This window comes from Physella acuta, unplaced genomic scaffold, assembly GCF_028476545.2.
Source record: "Physella acuta isolate Inbredline_101_S28 unplaced genomic scaffold, ASM2847654v3 ptg000845l, whole genome shotgun sequence".
NCBI classification, from domain to species: Eukaryota; Metazoa; Mollusca; class Gastropoda; family Physidae; genus Physella; species Physella acuta.
In genome coordinates this window covers 58,204-74,871 of record NW_026732362.1, presented here as the reverse complement: position 1 = coordinate 74,871, position 16,668 = coordinate 58,204, and the positions used below count along the sequence as shown (strand labels likewise).

At 36.7% G+C, this 16,668-nt stretch overlaps 2 protein-coding genes across 2 annotated transcripts; both read left to right on the top strand.

Moving 5' to 3' along the window:
• Positions 1-1,558: 1,558 nt before the first annotated feature.
• Positions 1,559-2,056, top strand: LOC131952029 (uncharacterized). The gene has a single exon (XM_059314495.1). It carries the CDS (start codon positions 1,559-1,561, stop codon positions 2,054-2,056), a length of 498 nt encoding a protein of 165 aa, XP_059170478.1.
• Positions 2,057-3,641: 1,585 nt separating this feature from the next.
• On the top strand, positions 3,642-16,028 carry LOC131952028 (arylsulfatase B-like). Its single transcript, XM_059314494.1, has 13 exons — positions 3,642-3,748; positions 4,388-4,499; positions 4,866-4,917; positions 5,508-5,611; positions 9,579-9,685; positions 10,043-10,107; positions 10,700-10,801; positions 11,266-11,329; positions 12,198-12,295; positions 13,212-13,351; positions 13,937-13,998; positions 14,425-14,548; positions 15,827-16,028. Exons 1-13 carry the CDS (start codon positions 3,652-3,654, stop codon positions 16,026-16,028), a joined length of 1,329 nt encoding a protein of 442 aa, XP_059170477.1. The 5' UTR covers positions 3,642-3,651.
• The last annotated feature ends 640 nt before the right edge of the window (positions 16,029-16,668 follow it).

Below are 16,668 nucleotides of genomic sequence, written 5' to 3'. Positions count from 1 at the left end.
CATTTAAAATTCCTGCACCCTAGGTTGACCTCTCACATATAAATACTACTTTAAGTTATTGTAAAAAAAAATATATAGAGCTTAAGTTCTAAACAAAATAGTTTGCTAGTTTTTTTAGCATTATCAAGTTGAAAAACAAATACATCAGTAGTCATTGTAAATTGCAACACATAATATTAGTAGACATACAGTCTTAGTCGTTAATTTAACATCTAATTAATTGTTTTTTATATTTTTCACCCTCTCCTAAAAGATTCATATATAACAGTTTTAGATTGGAATCTATAACATTTATAACCTTTTATTTTTCAAAAACAAAAAGTACGTTAAATAATCACACAATATAGACATTTTTTTACAATTATAACTAAAGACAGTCAAACTTAAAACACGTAAGTTCCGCTTTGGAAATCACCTTGTGAGGACTGGAAAGAGCTCAAGATATAGGCTATAAACTGTATAATGAAATATGTTGTTTAAGTTACAACAGAACGAAAACAACACTAGCTGTAGCCAGGGGCGTAGCGAGGGGGGGGGGGGGGCGGGGGGTGCGGACCGCACCGGGTGACACCATATAGGGGGGTGACACCAAGGCAAAAAATAGCAAAATATATAGAGAAAAACTCGAGGGGGGGTGCAAATCGAAAGTTTGAGGGGGGGGGGGTGCAAATCGAAAGTTTGAGGGGGGGTGCAAATCGAAAATTTGAAAGTTTGTCCCTGGGAAGGGTCTCTATGTCTCTGGGGGGGGGGGGGGTGACACCATTAAGTGCCGCACCGGGTAACACCCGACCTCGCTACGCCACTGGCTGTAGCTGATAAACATCAAACATGATATTGACAATCGAAAGTACAGCTTTGATCCTCAGCATCTGTTACCTGTGTCGACACATCGGAGGGACGTTCGGTCTCATTAGACACTACTCACTGCACAGGAGACGTGAGGGTGGGGGCGGGGGGGGGGGAATCAGCACCTGTCGTATGTATGTCATAGCCTCGCATCTGTGATGTGTTTTCGTTTTCTGATCAGAGTGTTGGGAGAAATTAGTATACGATAAACATGGGTCAGAAGACACTACAAACATGGGTCAGAAGGACACTACAAACATGGGTCAGAAGGCATAACAAACATGGGTCAGAAGGACACTACAAACATGGGTCAGAAGGCATAACAAACATGGGTCAGAAGGACACTACACACATGGGTCAGAAGGACACTACAAACATGGGTCAGAAGGACACTACAAACATGGGTCAGAAGGACAGTGCAAACATGGGTCAGAAGGACACTACAAACATGTGTCAGAAGGACACTACAAACATGGGTCAGAAGGACAGTGCAAACATGGGTCAGAAGGACAGTGCAAACATGGGTCAGTAGGACAATAGAAACTTGGGTCAGAAGGACACTACAAGCATGGGTCAGAAGGACACTACAAACATGGGTCAGAAGGACACTACAAACATGGGTCAGAAGGACACTACAAACATGGGTCAGAAGGACACTACAAACATGGGTCAGAAGGACACTACAAACATAGGTTAGAAGGAAACTACAAACATGGGTCAGAAGGACACTACAAACATGGGTCAGAAGGACATTACAAACATGGGTCAGAAGGACACTACAAACATGGGTCAGAAGGAAACTACAAGCTTGGGTCAGAAGGACACTACAAACATGGGTCAGAAGGACACTACAAACATGGGTCAGAAGGACACTACAAACATGGGTCAGAAGGAAACTACAAACTTGGGTCAGAAGGACACTACAAACATGGGTCAGAAGGGACTACAAACATGGGTCAGAAGGACACTACAAACATGGGTCAGAAGGACACTACAAACATGGGTCAGAAGGGACTACAAACATGGGTCAGAAGGACACTACAAACATGGGTCAGAAGGACACTACAAACATGGGTCAGAAGGGACTACAAACATGGGTCAGAAGGACACGATAAATATGGGTCAGAAGGACATTACAAACATGGGTCAGAAGGACATTGTAAACTGGGTCAGAAGGACACTACAAACATGGGTCATAAGGACATTGTAAACATGGGTCAGAAGGACACTACAAACATGGGTCAGAAGGACAATAGAAAGCTTAGGACAGCACTTAAGTTGGAGACTCGGAAATAACAATAATGTGACATGTGCACATACATGAACACACACGCTAACTGACACGCACGTGCAAGTGCATGTGCATGAACACATCTTATGTACGTTTCACATTACACGTTACACGTTGCACCTACGGATACCAACGTTGACATTGGTTAGGAAACTGACACAGATACAGACACGATTACAGACGCATGGACAAACAAATGCACATAAAAATACACATACGCAGACGTGGACGTTGCCACGGACATTGACATTAAAAATGACACCGACATAGACCTTAAGCTTGATTACAAGAAAAGATTTGATCCGGTTATTTTTTGTAGCGAACCACGACAACCAAAAAAAAAATTAGTTGATGGTTATTCCTCTGTTTTTTCTCCTTTCTATTCCAATAGCATATAGATCTACAACATATCGACATCAAAGGTACAAGTCGACGTAAATATGAGTTAGGTCCCTTAAACGAGAATAATTCAAGTATTTGGCCAAAACTATTCTACTGATATTTTAACCTAAGTATCTTTAGTATTTGTAGAACCATATTTACCTTATGAAATTTACCTTATGGCTTGTTTTCCTTCAGCTAAAATGCAAAAAAGTTAAAGGTAAGTAAACTTCCATTTTAAACCTGACGTTTCATAGAGCTAGGGAAGTAGAGTTCACCTGTTTCTGTGACTGAAGCTTATAAAGGGATAGTGTGGTCAGCACTATGCCCAGCCGCCTTTACTTTCTCTAACCTGAGTTAGATACCCATCAGTGGAGGATGAACTCAGGTTCGTTGTTCTGACTTGAACCCTGTTTCCAACTCGAGACTTTTGGATTAGCATTCTAGCGCTCTACCGCAAGGCCACGCCGTTACACAAAAACAAAGTCACTTTTCGAACCCAACGGTTAAGTGAAAGGCTACAAAACATCCGTGTTGTTTACTATGTTGATGCACAGATCAGTGGCGTAGGCAGGGGGGGGTCATAAACCCCATAGACCCCTCGGTATATATATATAAAGTATGAGGGTGGGTGCAAATCGAAAGTTTGAGGGGGGTGCAAATCGAAAGTTTAAGGGGGGGGGGGGGGGGTAGGGGTGCAAGTCGAAAGTTTGTCCTCGGGTAAAAATTGGACCCCCCCCCCCTTGAGACGATCCTGGCTACGCCACTGGCACAGATACCTACGTCCTGACGTACTAAACAACCCTAATACAAAACAGATCAATATTTATGTTAAGGTTAATTAGACATTGCGGGGGTGTGAAACTAATAAGTTAGAAAGTACATTTTATTTTTCCCGACTTACCCCACGGTCATTAACATCAAATGTATACTTGCACGAACACCATAACAGTCAATAGTGACGAATTTAGATCAATGCAATGATAACTATCGATTTACCTAACAGATCAAATGATCTTGAAGCAGTCTGAGTATCAAGTTATTGAATAGGGTTATAAAAAACATATTTTTATGGTTTATTTACAACCCTGTCGTTCTGGAGTGAGCACACGGTTGGCGTGTTTGAGCAGAGAATGATCTTGTTCTGGATACTCATGTGGTCAGTGTTAGGTGTGAGTAGGTCAAAACCTGCATCGCCTCATATACTATTTATAGTAACAGATGACTTGGGTAAGAGTGGGTAATTTAAAGATTTAAATATTTCAATTACTTTTCCGATTTGTATATATATAAATACGTTTTTTGCTATCTTCTTTGTTTTTCTTTTCAATTCTTTTTTACTTTCTCGTATATACTAAGTATAGAGAAATTCTTGTAATCGTGCCACACAAAAAATCGATAACATTTCTTATATATCTAAACTTGCTAATATTATATGAAAATCGTAGATCCGTATAACCTTTTGAGCGATTTCAGAAAACCGGAAGTGTAACTTTTCCAAAAGCCTGTAACTTGAGTACTGTTTCAGATATATAAATAAAATTTCACATGAAAGTAAAAGATCTAATTATCTGCCTTCTGTCAAATTTTGAGTAACTTCTGTTGAACGGAAGTAGTAATTTTCGCGATATCAAATTTCTCAAAAAACGAATTTATAAAGTACAAATAATAGTCCGCAACAAATATCGTGCAACATTTGGAATTTCATTTTCATTTGACTTAATATGGCCGGAACATGAATTGTTTAGTAACAGCCACCGTGGAGATTCTATCCAATCAGAAGACATTTAAAAAAAAAAAAAAAAAAAAAAAAAAAAAAAAAACACTACCATATGTATTCCGTGAACAAATTGTTGTGTAAATCTACAGGATGGAACGATGTAGGCTTCCACAACCCGGATATAATAAGCCCAAATATAGACGCTCTAGCTAGGAAAGGAACCATCCTAAACAACAGCTATGTCCAACCTCTTTGTTCACCGTAAATAGTCTCTCAAGACTGTATCTCGTTTTATTTATATATATATATATATATATATATATATATATATATATATAAATAAAATTATATATATATTTATATATATATATATATATATATATATATATATATATATATATATATATATATATATATATATATATATATATAGGCCATATAATTTAATTTATTTATATATATTTATATTCAGTTATTTTAAAAAAAAAACTATAAATATTATATTATAATAATCAACACAGCAATATTGTATACGTTTTCCGATTTTGTTGTTGTTGTAGTTTTAACCTTACGTTTGTTATGTTAATTATAATCATTGAAATATGTGTTTTATCTTCTGTCCTCTAGTTCCCGAGCAGCAATCATGACAGGCGTGTTTCCCTATCGTTACGGCCTGTCGGTAGGGGTCAATTATTTGTATAACATTTCCATTTGCCATAGTTCATTACTTTAATTAGCCATATTATTTAGCGCCTGTACTGTTGGTCAGTTAGTGTCGCATGGTCTATATTGAAATTAATTAATTATAAATTTTAATTGATAAATAAGAATTTTAAAATATGTTGCTTTTTTCTCCTCAAATATCGGCGAATAATTAATTAAGCCTCATGTTAGTTTTTTTTTATTAGCGTGATTAATCCATCTAGATCTAGGTCCCCTTGTGTAAAATATGTAAATCGTTTAGAAGATATATCAATAGAGTATGTAGCGCAAAACGACCAGTGTATTTTTAGGCAAAACTAACCCCAACTCCTCCCCCTCGCCTTTTCCCCTTGGATCACGTCCCCCCCCACCCCCAGCCCCCGACATTTAGGAAAATGTATTAATTTAAATAGAAAACATTTTAATGAACTATTAGTATTATCCGCCTTCCATCTCTTTCTCCCCAACCGGAAGCTTCAATTCACCCCCCCCCCACCACCCTCAGACGAAATGTCTGAAAAAAAAAACCTTGAGAAGAAACTTACAATGATGTATCTATCTCCCCAGCATATGGTCATAACTGACCGGCAGGACGTGTGTGTACCGACCAATATGACCATGTTCCCAAAGATCCTCAAAGCACACGGCTACTCAACACACATGATTGGAAAGTAGGTCAATTTTGAAGCTAGTAGGTCATCATTCATAAATAGGTTATGAAATTTTACTAAAGATGCTCTTGATGTGTTTGTACTTGCTTACGACATCAATGGTGTTTACAAGTAATTTATTGAGAAAGTAGGTCAAATCTAAAGTAAGTAGGTCATTATCTTAAAATACTTAGTAAAGTGGTATTTAAAGAAATAGATCACGGGTCTGAATCTGAGTACCTTGTAAACATGGCTTTATGTTTTAATATCATTCGAAGAAAATATTAACTTGACCTTTGAACTTGATGACCATCAATGGAAGCCAATGGGCTTATTAGGTAACAAAACTGCGATCTCAGAGGTGAGCGATATATAATTAAGTCAAGATCATTATTTTAATCAAACTCTGACTACTAATCCATGCCACGCTCAAATTTATATAATAACTGCATTGCAACCGTGACGTTCTCTTTGTCGGAACAGTTTTTAAATGTATACAGATAAATATAGGTCTAGAGCAGGGGTTGGCAACGTTTTGAGGCGGAAGAGCCAAAAGTTATAATTTACAACATATCCCAGTTTTTAAAGAGCTACTAGTATTTTATTTCAATTTTTGGTAGTTGATTAGGATTAGGTAAACACATTTAAAATAAATAGGCTTAAGTTATTTATTCATTAAACAACATACACGCTTCACAGAAAAATAATTGAAGTATTTTAGCTAGCTCTGCTAGGATAATAAACTCAAACTATATAACCATATCACTATCCCTACTCAATTTAGAGTCTTATAATCTAAAAAAAATAAAACTACGTCGCTCAGGTCAAATAATTGCATACTGACAGATAAAGAAATGCGTTCTTTAATAACACTCAATGTTGAACGATATTCGAATAAAACATGCACTTCAGTACAGTGTTAGGTCGGGTATTATCCGTTGCGGCACTTATTGGTGTCACCCCTCCCCCAACAAAAAGTGTTAGTTTATAAATATATATATATATATATATATATATATATATATATATATATATATATATATATATATATATATATATATATATATATATATATATATATATAAAGCTGTATGTAATACAGTTATATGTGAAATTGTTTTCTCTATGACTGGCAGGTTTACGTCCAGGTGTCACCCCCTTCCCCCAAATCGGAATCTTAATAAGACTTTTTAAATCTAATTAGTCATTAATTTAACTAGCAAAAAAAGCATCTTTCTACTAAACATTTTTTAATTTTTTGTCTTGGTGTCACCCCCACTAAATGGTGTCACCCCCACTAAATGGTGTCACCCCCACTAAAACGTGTCACCCCCACTAAATGGTGCCACCCCCACTAAATGGTGTCACCCCCACTAAATGGTGTCACCCCACTAAATGGTGTCACCCCCACTAAATGGTGTCGCCCCCACTAAATGGTGTCACCCGGGGTTACATTGCCACAGGATTGGCTACAACACAACATTGGGGCCGGGCCTGGTGCCTAAGCAGCTGTCAGTATACGCTATGCTCCACCTATTCAATCTGATTTTATCTTGTTTAAACTTGTTTTTATAATATGGTATTTAATATCAGTTTTGTAAATAATAAAGTATATTATGGAACTGGAGAGCCGCATACGGCTCGCGATCCTTAGACTTCTGACCCCTGGTCCTGTACCAACAAATAAATCATCAAACAACATTCCTCGCATTTGGAGGAAGCCAAAATATAAGTTTGTTTCATTATAAAATAACCCCATCAACTGAAGCGTAATGTGTTTAACTTGTATTAATTGGTCTTAATATAACGCTATTGTTATTGGTTTATAATATTTTTTATTTTATTTCAGTAGTAAATAATTCAATAATACTATTTTGATATACTTTGATAATTTTAAAACATGGTTAATTAGATAATTTGTACAACTACATCAATGCCATTGTATTGTATTTTTTAATGCGCGTATTTTATATTTTCTTGCGATTTTAGCAATTTTACTCTAAGTTACATCCCCTAACTAGTTTTCGAAAGGGGAGATAATCAAATTGCACTTTAATTCCACATTGATATTAGATTTAGAATAATCCTCCACAAACTTACCATTTTCTTTTAATGTTAAATATACGCTCGATGATTTTAAAAAATCATCAGTGTCATGTTTTTAAAAAGTTAAATATTCAATATAAAATCAAAATGTATACCTGATAAAGAAGGTAGATCTTATTTTTTTCTTAATAATTAATTGTTGTTTTATAACGTTTATAACTTGATATGGTATCCGTATGTTAGTCTCTCAAGCTCAGCTCGTATGTCTTGGATGTAAACGTTTGTACGATGTTAGTCCTTATCTTATGGCTCACCTGTCACTGTCAAACTGGTGTCATTATCATAGGCGTAGCGAGGGGGGGGGGGGGCTTACATATGTCCATGGGCGCTGACCCTATGGGGCGCCAAAATGGGTTGAAAAAAAATGTATAGCTCATTTTAACTGCATTTTTGCATTATAAATAAAAAAAATATATATATGGAGGGGGGGGGGGCGCCAAAATAAAAATTTGTCCACAGGCAAACGGGAACGGTCGCTACGCCTCTGGTCATTATTGTCTTTGGTCTCAGCAGGGAGTTTCTGTTACGCTGTCTATGGCTTGCACTATCGTTGAAGTAAATTATGTATTTCAATGAGGCTGAATGTATCTTCTCGAAACTCAACTTCTACAATATGTTGTTAGTTTTTATATTGGTAAAGGAAGAATACGTGTTTTTGTAGCTCGAATAACATCAACGCTTCTATTCAGAGGCGTAGCGAGGGGAGGGGGGGGGGGGCGGGGGGGAGACAAATGTCCCCGGGCGCCGACCTTAGGGGGGTCGTCAAATTGAAAGTTTGAGGGAGGGTATAAATGAAAAGTTCGATGGGGGGGGGGGGGTGCAAATCGAAAGTTCGAGGGGGGGGGGGGGGGGGGTGTGCAAATCGAAAGTTTGAGGGGGGGGGTGTGCAATCGAAAGTTTGAGGGGGGGGGGGGGGCGCAAATCGAAAAGTTTGTCCCCGGCGCCAAGTAGGGTCGCTACGCCTCTGCTTCTATTTTTAGTGACTCTTTTTACCCCTATCCCATTCTAAAGCTTTTCGCCTCGACTCCATGTGACGTATTAATTTTAAAATTAGCTAATCTTTCGCGGGATTGTGTGACGTTTAGTCTCGTATAAAATATTTATAAACTACTTAAGTAAAAAATGCTTTACTCTAAAATGTTCTTTGAAAAATGTAATTTTTACTAAAAACCACAAAACACACACTTTATCTACTAGCATGGTTATAAAGATCGTCAATTTTTCTTTTTCAATGCGAAACTACTTCTACAATTCGAAGACATTGTTTTTATAATATATTCAGAATAAGACTTTGTTAAAATGATTTTAATTTGAATATATATCACTTCATATCCTTTTAATACAACGATTTCTAGATGCCTTCTTCTTCGATGCCTATGCAATAACTTCTAATCTAATAAGATAGACAATTAACCATAATAATTTAATTTCAAAATTTCTAATTTTAGTAACGAATCTACGCCGATTTTTCTTTTTAGCCACTAACTATTTTTTTCAATATTATGGTATTTGAGTAGGATTAGGTAAATCCATTTTAAATAAATGGGTTTAAGTGCGAAATAATATTTATTCATATAAAAACATACACATACAATCAGCCGACCACTGGTCTATAGACTCATTTCAAGAGAAGCACGGAATTTCTAGAAGGCTGTTTACTTATGTTAAAACATAGGTTCATGACAGTGTTCAGCTGAGGCTTACAGATGAAACTTGGGGAGGAATAAAGTGCTTGATTTTGTTTTTCATTATATATGTTTAGTACAATGTACCAAGTCTTTTCTTAGTTCATGTTTTGGTAATTGTAGCTTACACTTACTTTAACGTTCATTGTATCCCATACTTATGCAAGTAATGTAGACGTATATATCACGTGCAACAGGTGGCATATGGGATTCTGTAAATGGGATTGTACACCAACCTACCGAGGGTTCGACACCTTCTACGGTTTTTACAGCCCTGCAATAGACTACTACACCAAACAAATAGGTACGCCAGAGAAGTTGTATAAAAATCCAAATCTTAACCATCATGTCCGTACTGATTATTTTGGAATCTGAGTGCTAGTGATTGTCATTTAAGTAAAATCAATGTTTTCATTTGTGTTTTTTTTTTTTTTTTGTTTTTTTTTTAAATTGACTACAAGTTGACTTTATTAACGTATACATTTTATCATACACTAGTTTGCTGTAACAATCCCATACAATTTATTGACGTCCTATGCTTCTTATCACATTTTGAAATGTGTTATCGCCTTATCTTTTCAACACACGAAAAACAAAAAAATATTTTTTTACATCAGCTGAAGTACGTTTACAGGTAAATATTCCACCTTTGATTTTTCAGACAACGGGTTTGACTTTCGAGATAATGAAAACGTGGACAAAGCAGTGGTTGGTGGCTACATGACAGTAAGATTTTGTTAAATTTTAATTAACAGTTCTTTTTCTCAGAGGCGGAGCGAGGGGGAGGGCGGGGGGTGCAGACCGCACCGGGTGACACCATTTAGGGGGGGGGGGGTTACACCAAGGCAAAAAATAGCAAAATATTTGAAGGGGGGGGGGGGTTGCAAATCGAAAGTTTGAAGGGGGGGGGGTGCAAGTCGAAAGTTTGAGGGAGTGGGGCAAATAGAAAGAAATAGAAAGTTTGAAAGTTTGTCCCCGGGAAGGGTCACTACCCCTCTGGGGGTGACACCATTAAGTGCCGCACCGGGTGACACCCGACCTCGCTACGCCACTGCTTCATCTTCTTCTTCGTTCTTCATTTTTAGCGTTGGGAGGGATCGAGCCTCATCTGCCAGAGGGTTGCACTCGAGACTTTTTTAAATTTATTAACCATGAGCTTTTGCAGACTCGACCACGCCTCCATCACAATTAAGGATACGTGTCAATTGGTTATGCGCCAATTAACAGTTAATACGCTCATGTTGAGTTCGCATTCATTGAAAGAAAAAAAAACTGTAATGTATGTACACCTAATTGTTTTTATCATCTTACCTTCCAGGATCAGCTTGCCGATCGTGTGAATAAAATTATCAATGAAAATAATCCGGATAATCCTCTCTTCATGTTTATAGCTTTCAACAGCGTCCACGATCCTCTACAGGTAATATTTTAGCTCTACTCGTCAATACAGAATACCTACATCAAATACTAACGAAATCCTGCTCTCTATAAAAATCAAATATTTAAATTGTTAATGTATTGAAAAATCAATGTTGGCCTCGGTTAGATATTTGTCTGCGTTTTAGCTGTCTTGGGCCTTTAAAAATAGCATAATTTTCTGCCTATTTATTAACACGTTGGGGGATAATTTTCAAAATCTACAAGCCGATAGTGTCTCTGGCAAAGTAACCATTAAATAAATAGACGCAATATATTAATTTTTTTTATAGGCTAGTCGACATTATCAGTGTGTTTATAAAATGTGAATGGTATAGGAAATGTAAATGTTGTTACCAATATAATGCAGCAATAATTTTGTATAACAATTCATAATGCATTCTGGTAAGGTGGATTAAGAAACCGCTTGACTCTACTTTATCTGCACTATTGTAAATCCAACTACAGGTGCCTCAGCCTTACCTAGATAAATACCCTAACATTCGAGACAAAAACAGACGGTTTATATCAGGTACGTTTTAGTATTGTTCAGTTCATATTTCAGTTTTTTATTATTCTATTCTGATTTTATAATATTTTATAACCCTTATTTTCATTTCAAATACAATCTATTTCAATAGAAAATATCGTCAGAACTAATAATGTATTCGGTTAATTTGTCATTATTTTTATCGTAATTTGTTTCCTGACAAGTATTAATGAGTTGTTATTCAATCGTTATTAAAACAAATCTAACATAACTTCGAGATAAACAGTCATATAATTGATTCGAAGGTTAAAATTAAGTACATGGCGAAATAGATAAAAGTGGTTTACGTTCTGGATTAATCGAGAGTTGGGGTGCGAGGTGCGGGAGGCATTTGATATGCCATGGGGTTGCACCCTTTTACTTACAAACCTATTTGACATGCCAAGTTATTACCCTTTGTCTTACAAATCTTTTAGTGGTTGAATGTCAATACTTAGACCAAAACTCTACTTTTTTTTTAAATTGTAAAACAAACTATAACCAAATGCACAACAAAATACTAAAGAGGAGTTTAAAAACATAAGTCAGTAAGAATTGAATTAAAACACATTGTAACTACACTGCTAGGCAATTAACGTAGCCATAGGCGTAGCCAGGGAGGACGTAATGTGGATTGCACCTTAAACTGACAGTATGTTCATGGTAGTTGTGTCTTTTTATCATAGTCTTATCAAAATTGAAAACAATGCATGGCGGTCTATAATAAAAAATTTAAAACATGCGTATTAATAAAATCGCCCGTTTTGAAGTCAGCGTTCTCAGTTCACCCCCCCCCCCTCCTCCCAGTCCACCACACAGAAAACCTGGTGACGCCCCTGACACTAACTAAAGCTGTATGTTCTTATGACAGGAATGGTGACGTCACTAGATGATAATATTGGTCGGATTACAAAAACCTTGAAGGACAAGGGAATGTTTAATGATACAATCATCGTGTTTACCTCAGACGTAAGTCACCTACATCAAAATGTTTAATGATACAATCATCGTGTTTACCTCAGACGTAAGTCACCTACATCAAAATGTTTAATGATACAATCATCGTGTTTACCTCAGACGTAAGTCAAATGCACCAACATTTTTTAATGATACAATCATTGTGTTTAAAACATTTTGTGGAAGACAAAGTAAATGTTTGCAATCTGTAGAGATTGTATACCTATTTTACATCATTTCTTCTTTCTCTTCGTTCTTAAATGTATATTGGATGAGATTCTCTCTAACACAATTAAGTATTACGTGTTAACAAGTTATGCGCTATATGACCAGTAAAATCCGATTTCAGCCTATTTTGCTTTCTCGGTTTTATTTCATAGCTTTTGTCCATCCAACGACAATAAACAAGGTTACTGTTGTTTGATTTTGGAGTTCTCTCCTAAATGGGTTGCAGTCCCCAGTTATTGAGCATCATCTTTTTGGAGTGCGAACTATGGACTTTTCGGTTTAGAAACAACGTGCTTTACCAACCACTAAAACCTATTAATTATTTAAAAAAAAATAATTTCCCGTACACTACATTGTGTGACAGGTGTCTACGAACTATAATCTTAAATGTCCTGCTGATAAAAGTCAAATTTAAACCTCACTTCAGAACGGCGGCTGGACTATGTCCTGCTTCTAAATGCCAAATTTAAATCTCACTTCAAAACAGCTGGACTATGTCTTGCTGCTAAAAAGTATAATTTAAATATCACTTCAGAACGGCGGCTGGATTATGTCCTGTTGCAAAAAGCCTAATTTGAATCTCACTTCAGAACGGCGGCTGGATTATAACTTGCTGCTAAAAGCCTAATGTAAACCTCACTACAGAACGGCGGCTGGACTATATCCCAGTGCTATAAGCCTAATGTAAATCTCACTTCAGAACGGCGGCTGGACGTACTTCGGCGGCAACAACTGGCCCCTCAGAGGGGGCAAGCTGACCATCTTTGAGGGCGGCACCAGAGTGCCCGCGTTTGTCCATGCTCCGATGTTAAAGGAAGGAAAGGGGAAAATTTATAACGGGTGTGTACTTGTTTATCTATGTGATGGAATCTTCTATGTAATTTCTCACCCATATACTCTCAGCAAAATAGTTGTATAATCTCAAGCACAATTTGATGTGCTAGGTACCAATTTAACTTTATTTATAAAATCCTTTTTTCGAACCTGACGGTCCATGTGACAAGTGAAGTAGAGTTAAACTATCTCTATTAGTTGGGCATAGCTAATGACGGGATAGTGTGGTTAGCAAAACGAACATCCGCCTTTGCATTCTCTAACTTAAGTTAGGTACTCATTAGAGCTGAACGCACTCTAAGACGTTCTGCTTACTTGAACCTGGATCCGAACTCCATACTTTCTGGTTAGCAAGCATAGAGGACGATCTACTGCTAGACCACGCCGTCGCCACACTGGGCTCTACTACAAGGTCAATCAACTAGAACCCATTCCAAAAGAATCTGTAAATTGAAATGTCTAACTTCTAGGACCATCGACATAATGTCCTCTACTATCCACTACTATTGTAGACCGATACTTGTTGTTCTCTATACACTTTACATTGTATCAACGTATCTCCTGACCTTTGACTTGTGCATGTATTTCTAGAATGATCCACGCCGTTGATTGGTTCCCCACTTTACTCAAGGCTGCTGGGATTGCTAGCCACGGTAATTATATGTGTATTCGTGTGTGTATGTGTGTATATATACGTGTGGGTGTGTGTGGGTGTTATTGCCAGAATGTATCATATTTTGTGTAGGTTTGTGTATAAGTGTAGGCATATATTGGGAGATGGGATCGCTAATAATACGGAGTATGTTTTGTATTGCGTTCATTACGAAAGTATGTGTGTGTTGTTGTTAATTGTATATCTAAAATTGTAGATAAGTATGAGTATGTGGGGTTTACCTTTTAAAATATACCTAAAAATAAAAAAATGTCAATATATATTATATATATATATATATATATATATATATATATATATATATATATATATATATATATATATATATATATATATATATATATATATATATATATATACATATACATGTATGTATGTATGTATGTATGTATGTATACACTGTCAGATGAAAAACTTGACGGCGTGGATCAATGGGACGCCATCAAATCGATGACGAAATCAAAGCGGACAGAGTTCGTTTATAACCTCGATTACCACCCGTTTCCACTACAAGGTCAAGCGGCTATCAGGTAGAATAATTTACAGCGTCTTGAATTATCGCCAGCGTGTATGTTGCTGTCTGCTTTTATTCAACTCCACAACGGCTACACAGTTCAAGTAGTTTAATTCAGATCACCTATATCCACGTAACCTACTCTTAAGTTAGTCGCTACCAAAAAGCCCTCCAACAATCGTTCACTCAACTTGCATACATGCAGTCGACCTTACGATAACAATACATAAACACACCGGGGTTAACTCAACTCACATCCCCGCTATCCTCTAAGTTCTAGAATCTTCTAGCCTAATCTAATCTTACCCACATATGACCCGTAACATAATAACTGAACCCATGGCTTCTTCCAGGCTTTCTTTCCTTCCCCACCCCCTCCCGGGAGGGGGGTCACTTAATATTTTCGTGGAGGGGGGTAGACTTTCTTCGATATCATGACTTTTTAAGTTTTGGCACGCTTCATTTTTACTCTGTTTGCTTACGATTAGTTTTTGTTTTAAATCGAACGGTAAAAATTTACAATATCACGGTAAGAACTGTAAAGCTGTTTTGTAAGTCGTAAGAAAACACGCACACTTCTAAGAAGGCACATTTTTACCTTATCTCTTTACCCGAACACAACTATTTCTATCACGTGATAAAAATAAAGAAAAAATATAATTTATCGGATATCGTAATTTATGTTTGCCAGAATCCTCTAGAGTCTATAATAACTAAGATTATCGCAGCTAAAGTATATATGAGTGAACACGTAGCTTCGCATATCTGCATTCATTATATCAACCACGCATTAATTTGCTAAGAAATCATTGCTTCAAGAAGCTTTCGAATAAGTGTGAAATTTTTTTTTTTAATTTAACTGGAAAATGCCATAATTGTTTTTAGGAGGTGTTACTTTTTTCTTCTTTGTTCTTAAGTTTTAGTGTTGGAAGGTATCACCCTCCAACACAATTAAGGATACGTGTCAACTGGTTATGCGCCATTGTGGCCATCGACTCCGATTTCAGCCTGCTGTTCTTTTTGGATTTGCATCCATAGCCTTTGTCAAACCAAGAAAAGACAACAAGGCAGCAGTTATTTGATTTTGGAGTTGTCTCTCCTAGAAGAGTGGCTGTCAACAGCTAACGAGCCTCATCTGCCCGAGGGTTCGAACTCGAGACTTTTCGATTTAGCAACCATGAGCTTTACCGACTCGACCACGCCGACCCCTAAAGGTGTTTCAATTTCAATAAAATGCGCATCGTTTTATAACATAAACTACACTCTAAGTGTAAATTCCATGCTCTACCCACAGACTCAAAGACTACAAGCTGATTGAAGGATTTCCTGGGACACACCAGTGCTGGTACCAACCTGACCACCCCTACCAGGGCCCCAACCTCACATACACCGACTTCTTTTACCCCTCGGAGTGTTTGGTGTCGTGGGTGGAGGGGCAGAAGACTGACAAGTACCTGTTTAATCTGAAAAGTAAACATCTTCTTATACATTCTTAACACTACATAGCAAGTACATGGTTTAATCTCAAAAGTAAACATCTTATTTAGTCTTTAACACTACATAACAAGTACATGCTTAATCTCAAAAGTAAACATCAACTTTTTTTGTATAGTCTTAACACTACATAGCAAGTACCTGTTTACTCTGAACTCTATTATGAACTTACCTAAGGTTTCCTATGGAAAGTATGAAAGGCGAGACTAACCCTTTTTAATGAGTACTGACTCATCCTTTGCAAAGTGTAACTTGATTATAAATAACCCTAACATAAATTAAGAAAAAAAGGATGATATTGTATTTACAAATAACAACAAAATCATCCATGAAACATGTACCAAAAGTAAAAATAACTTTAGTATGCTTGTAAAATAAATAAAAAATATGTGCCTACAAACTATTCATTTTAATACATTTCGCCCAGATTCATTAAAATGCTTATGTTCTTTCATTTTCTACATATTTCCATAGTAAAAACGTACTAAAGCTTTAAACTGGTATGAATATAATTTAAAACCTGGGCGCTCAATATTCCAAGATTTACTCAAAATGTACGTACAGCTAATACCTGACAAAAAATTAAAACCCTTTATTTTGTAGAAGAACTTACGTGTGCTTTACACCTTTAATGACGTGTTA

What these genes read in the sequence shown, in the direction of transcription:
- LOC131952029 (XM_059314495.1), top strand. Translation starts at nt 1,559, where the DNA reads ATGGGTCAGAAGGACACTACAAACATGGGTCAGAAGGACATTACAAAC.
- LOC131952028 (XM_059314494.1), top strand. Translation starts at nt 3,652, where the DNA reads ATGATCTTGTTCTGGATACTCATGTGGTCAGTGTTAGGTGTGAGTAGG. An exon ending in TATAGTAACAGATGACTTGG is followed by an intron (nt 3,749 to 4,387) that starts GTAAGAGTGGGT and finishes GTAAATCTACAG; the next exon opens with GATGGAACGATGTAGGCTTC. An exon ending in TCATCGTGTTTACCTCAGAC is followed by an intron (nt 12,296 to 13,211) that starts GTAAGTCACCTA and finishes ATCTCACTTCAG; the next exon opens with AACGGCGGCTGGACGTACTT.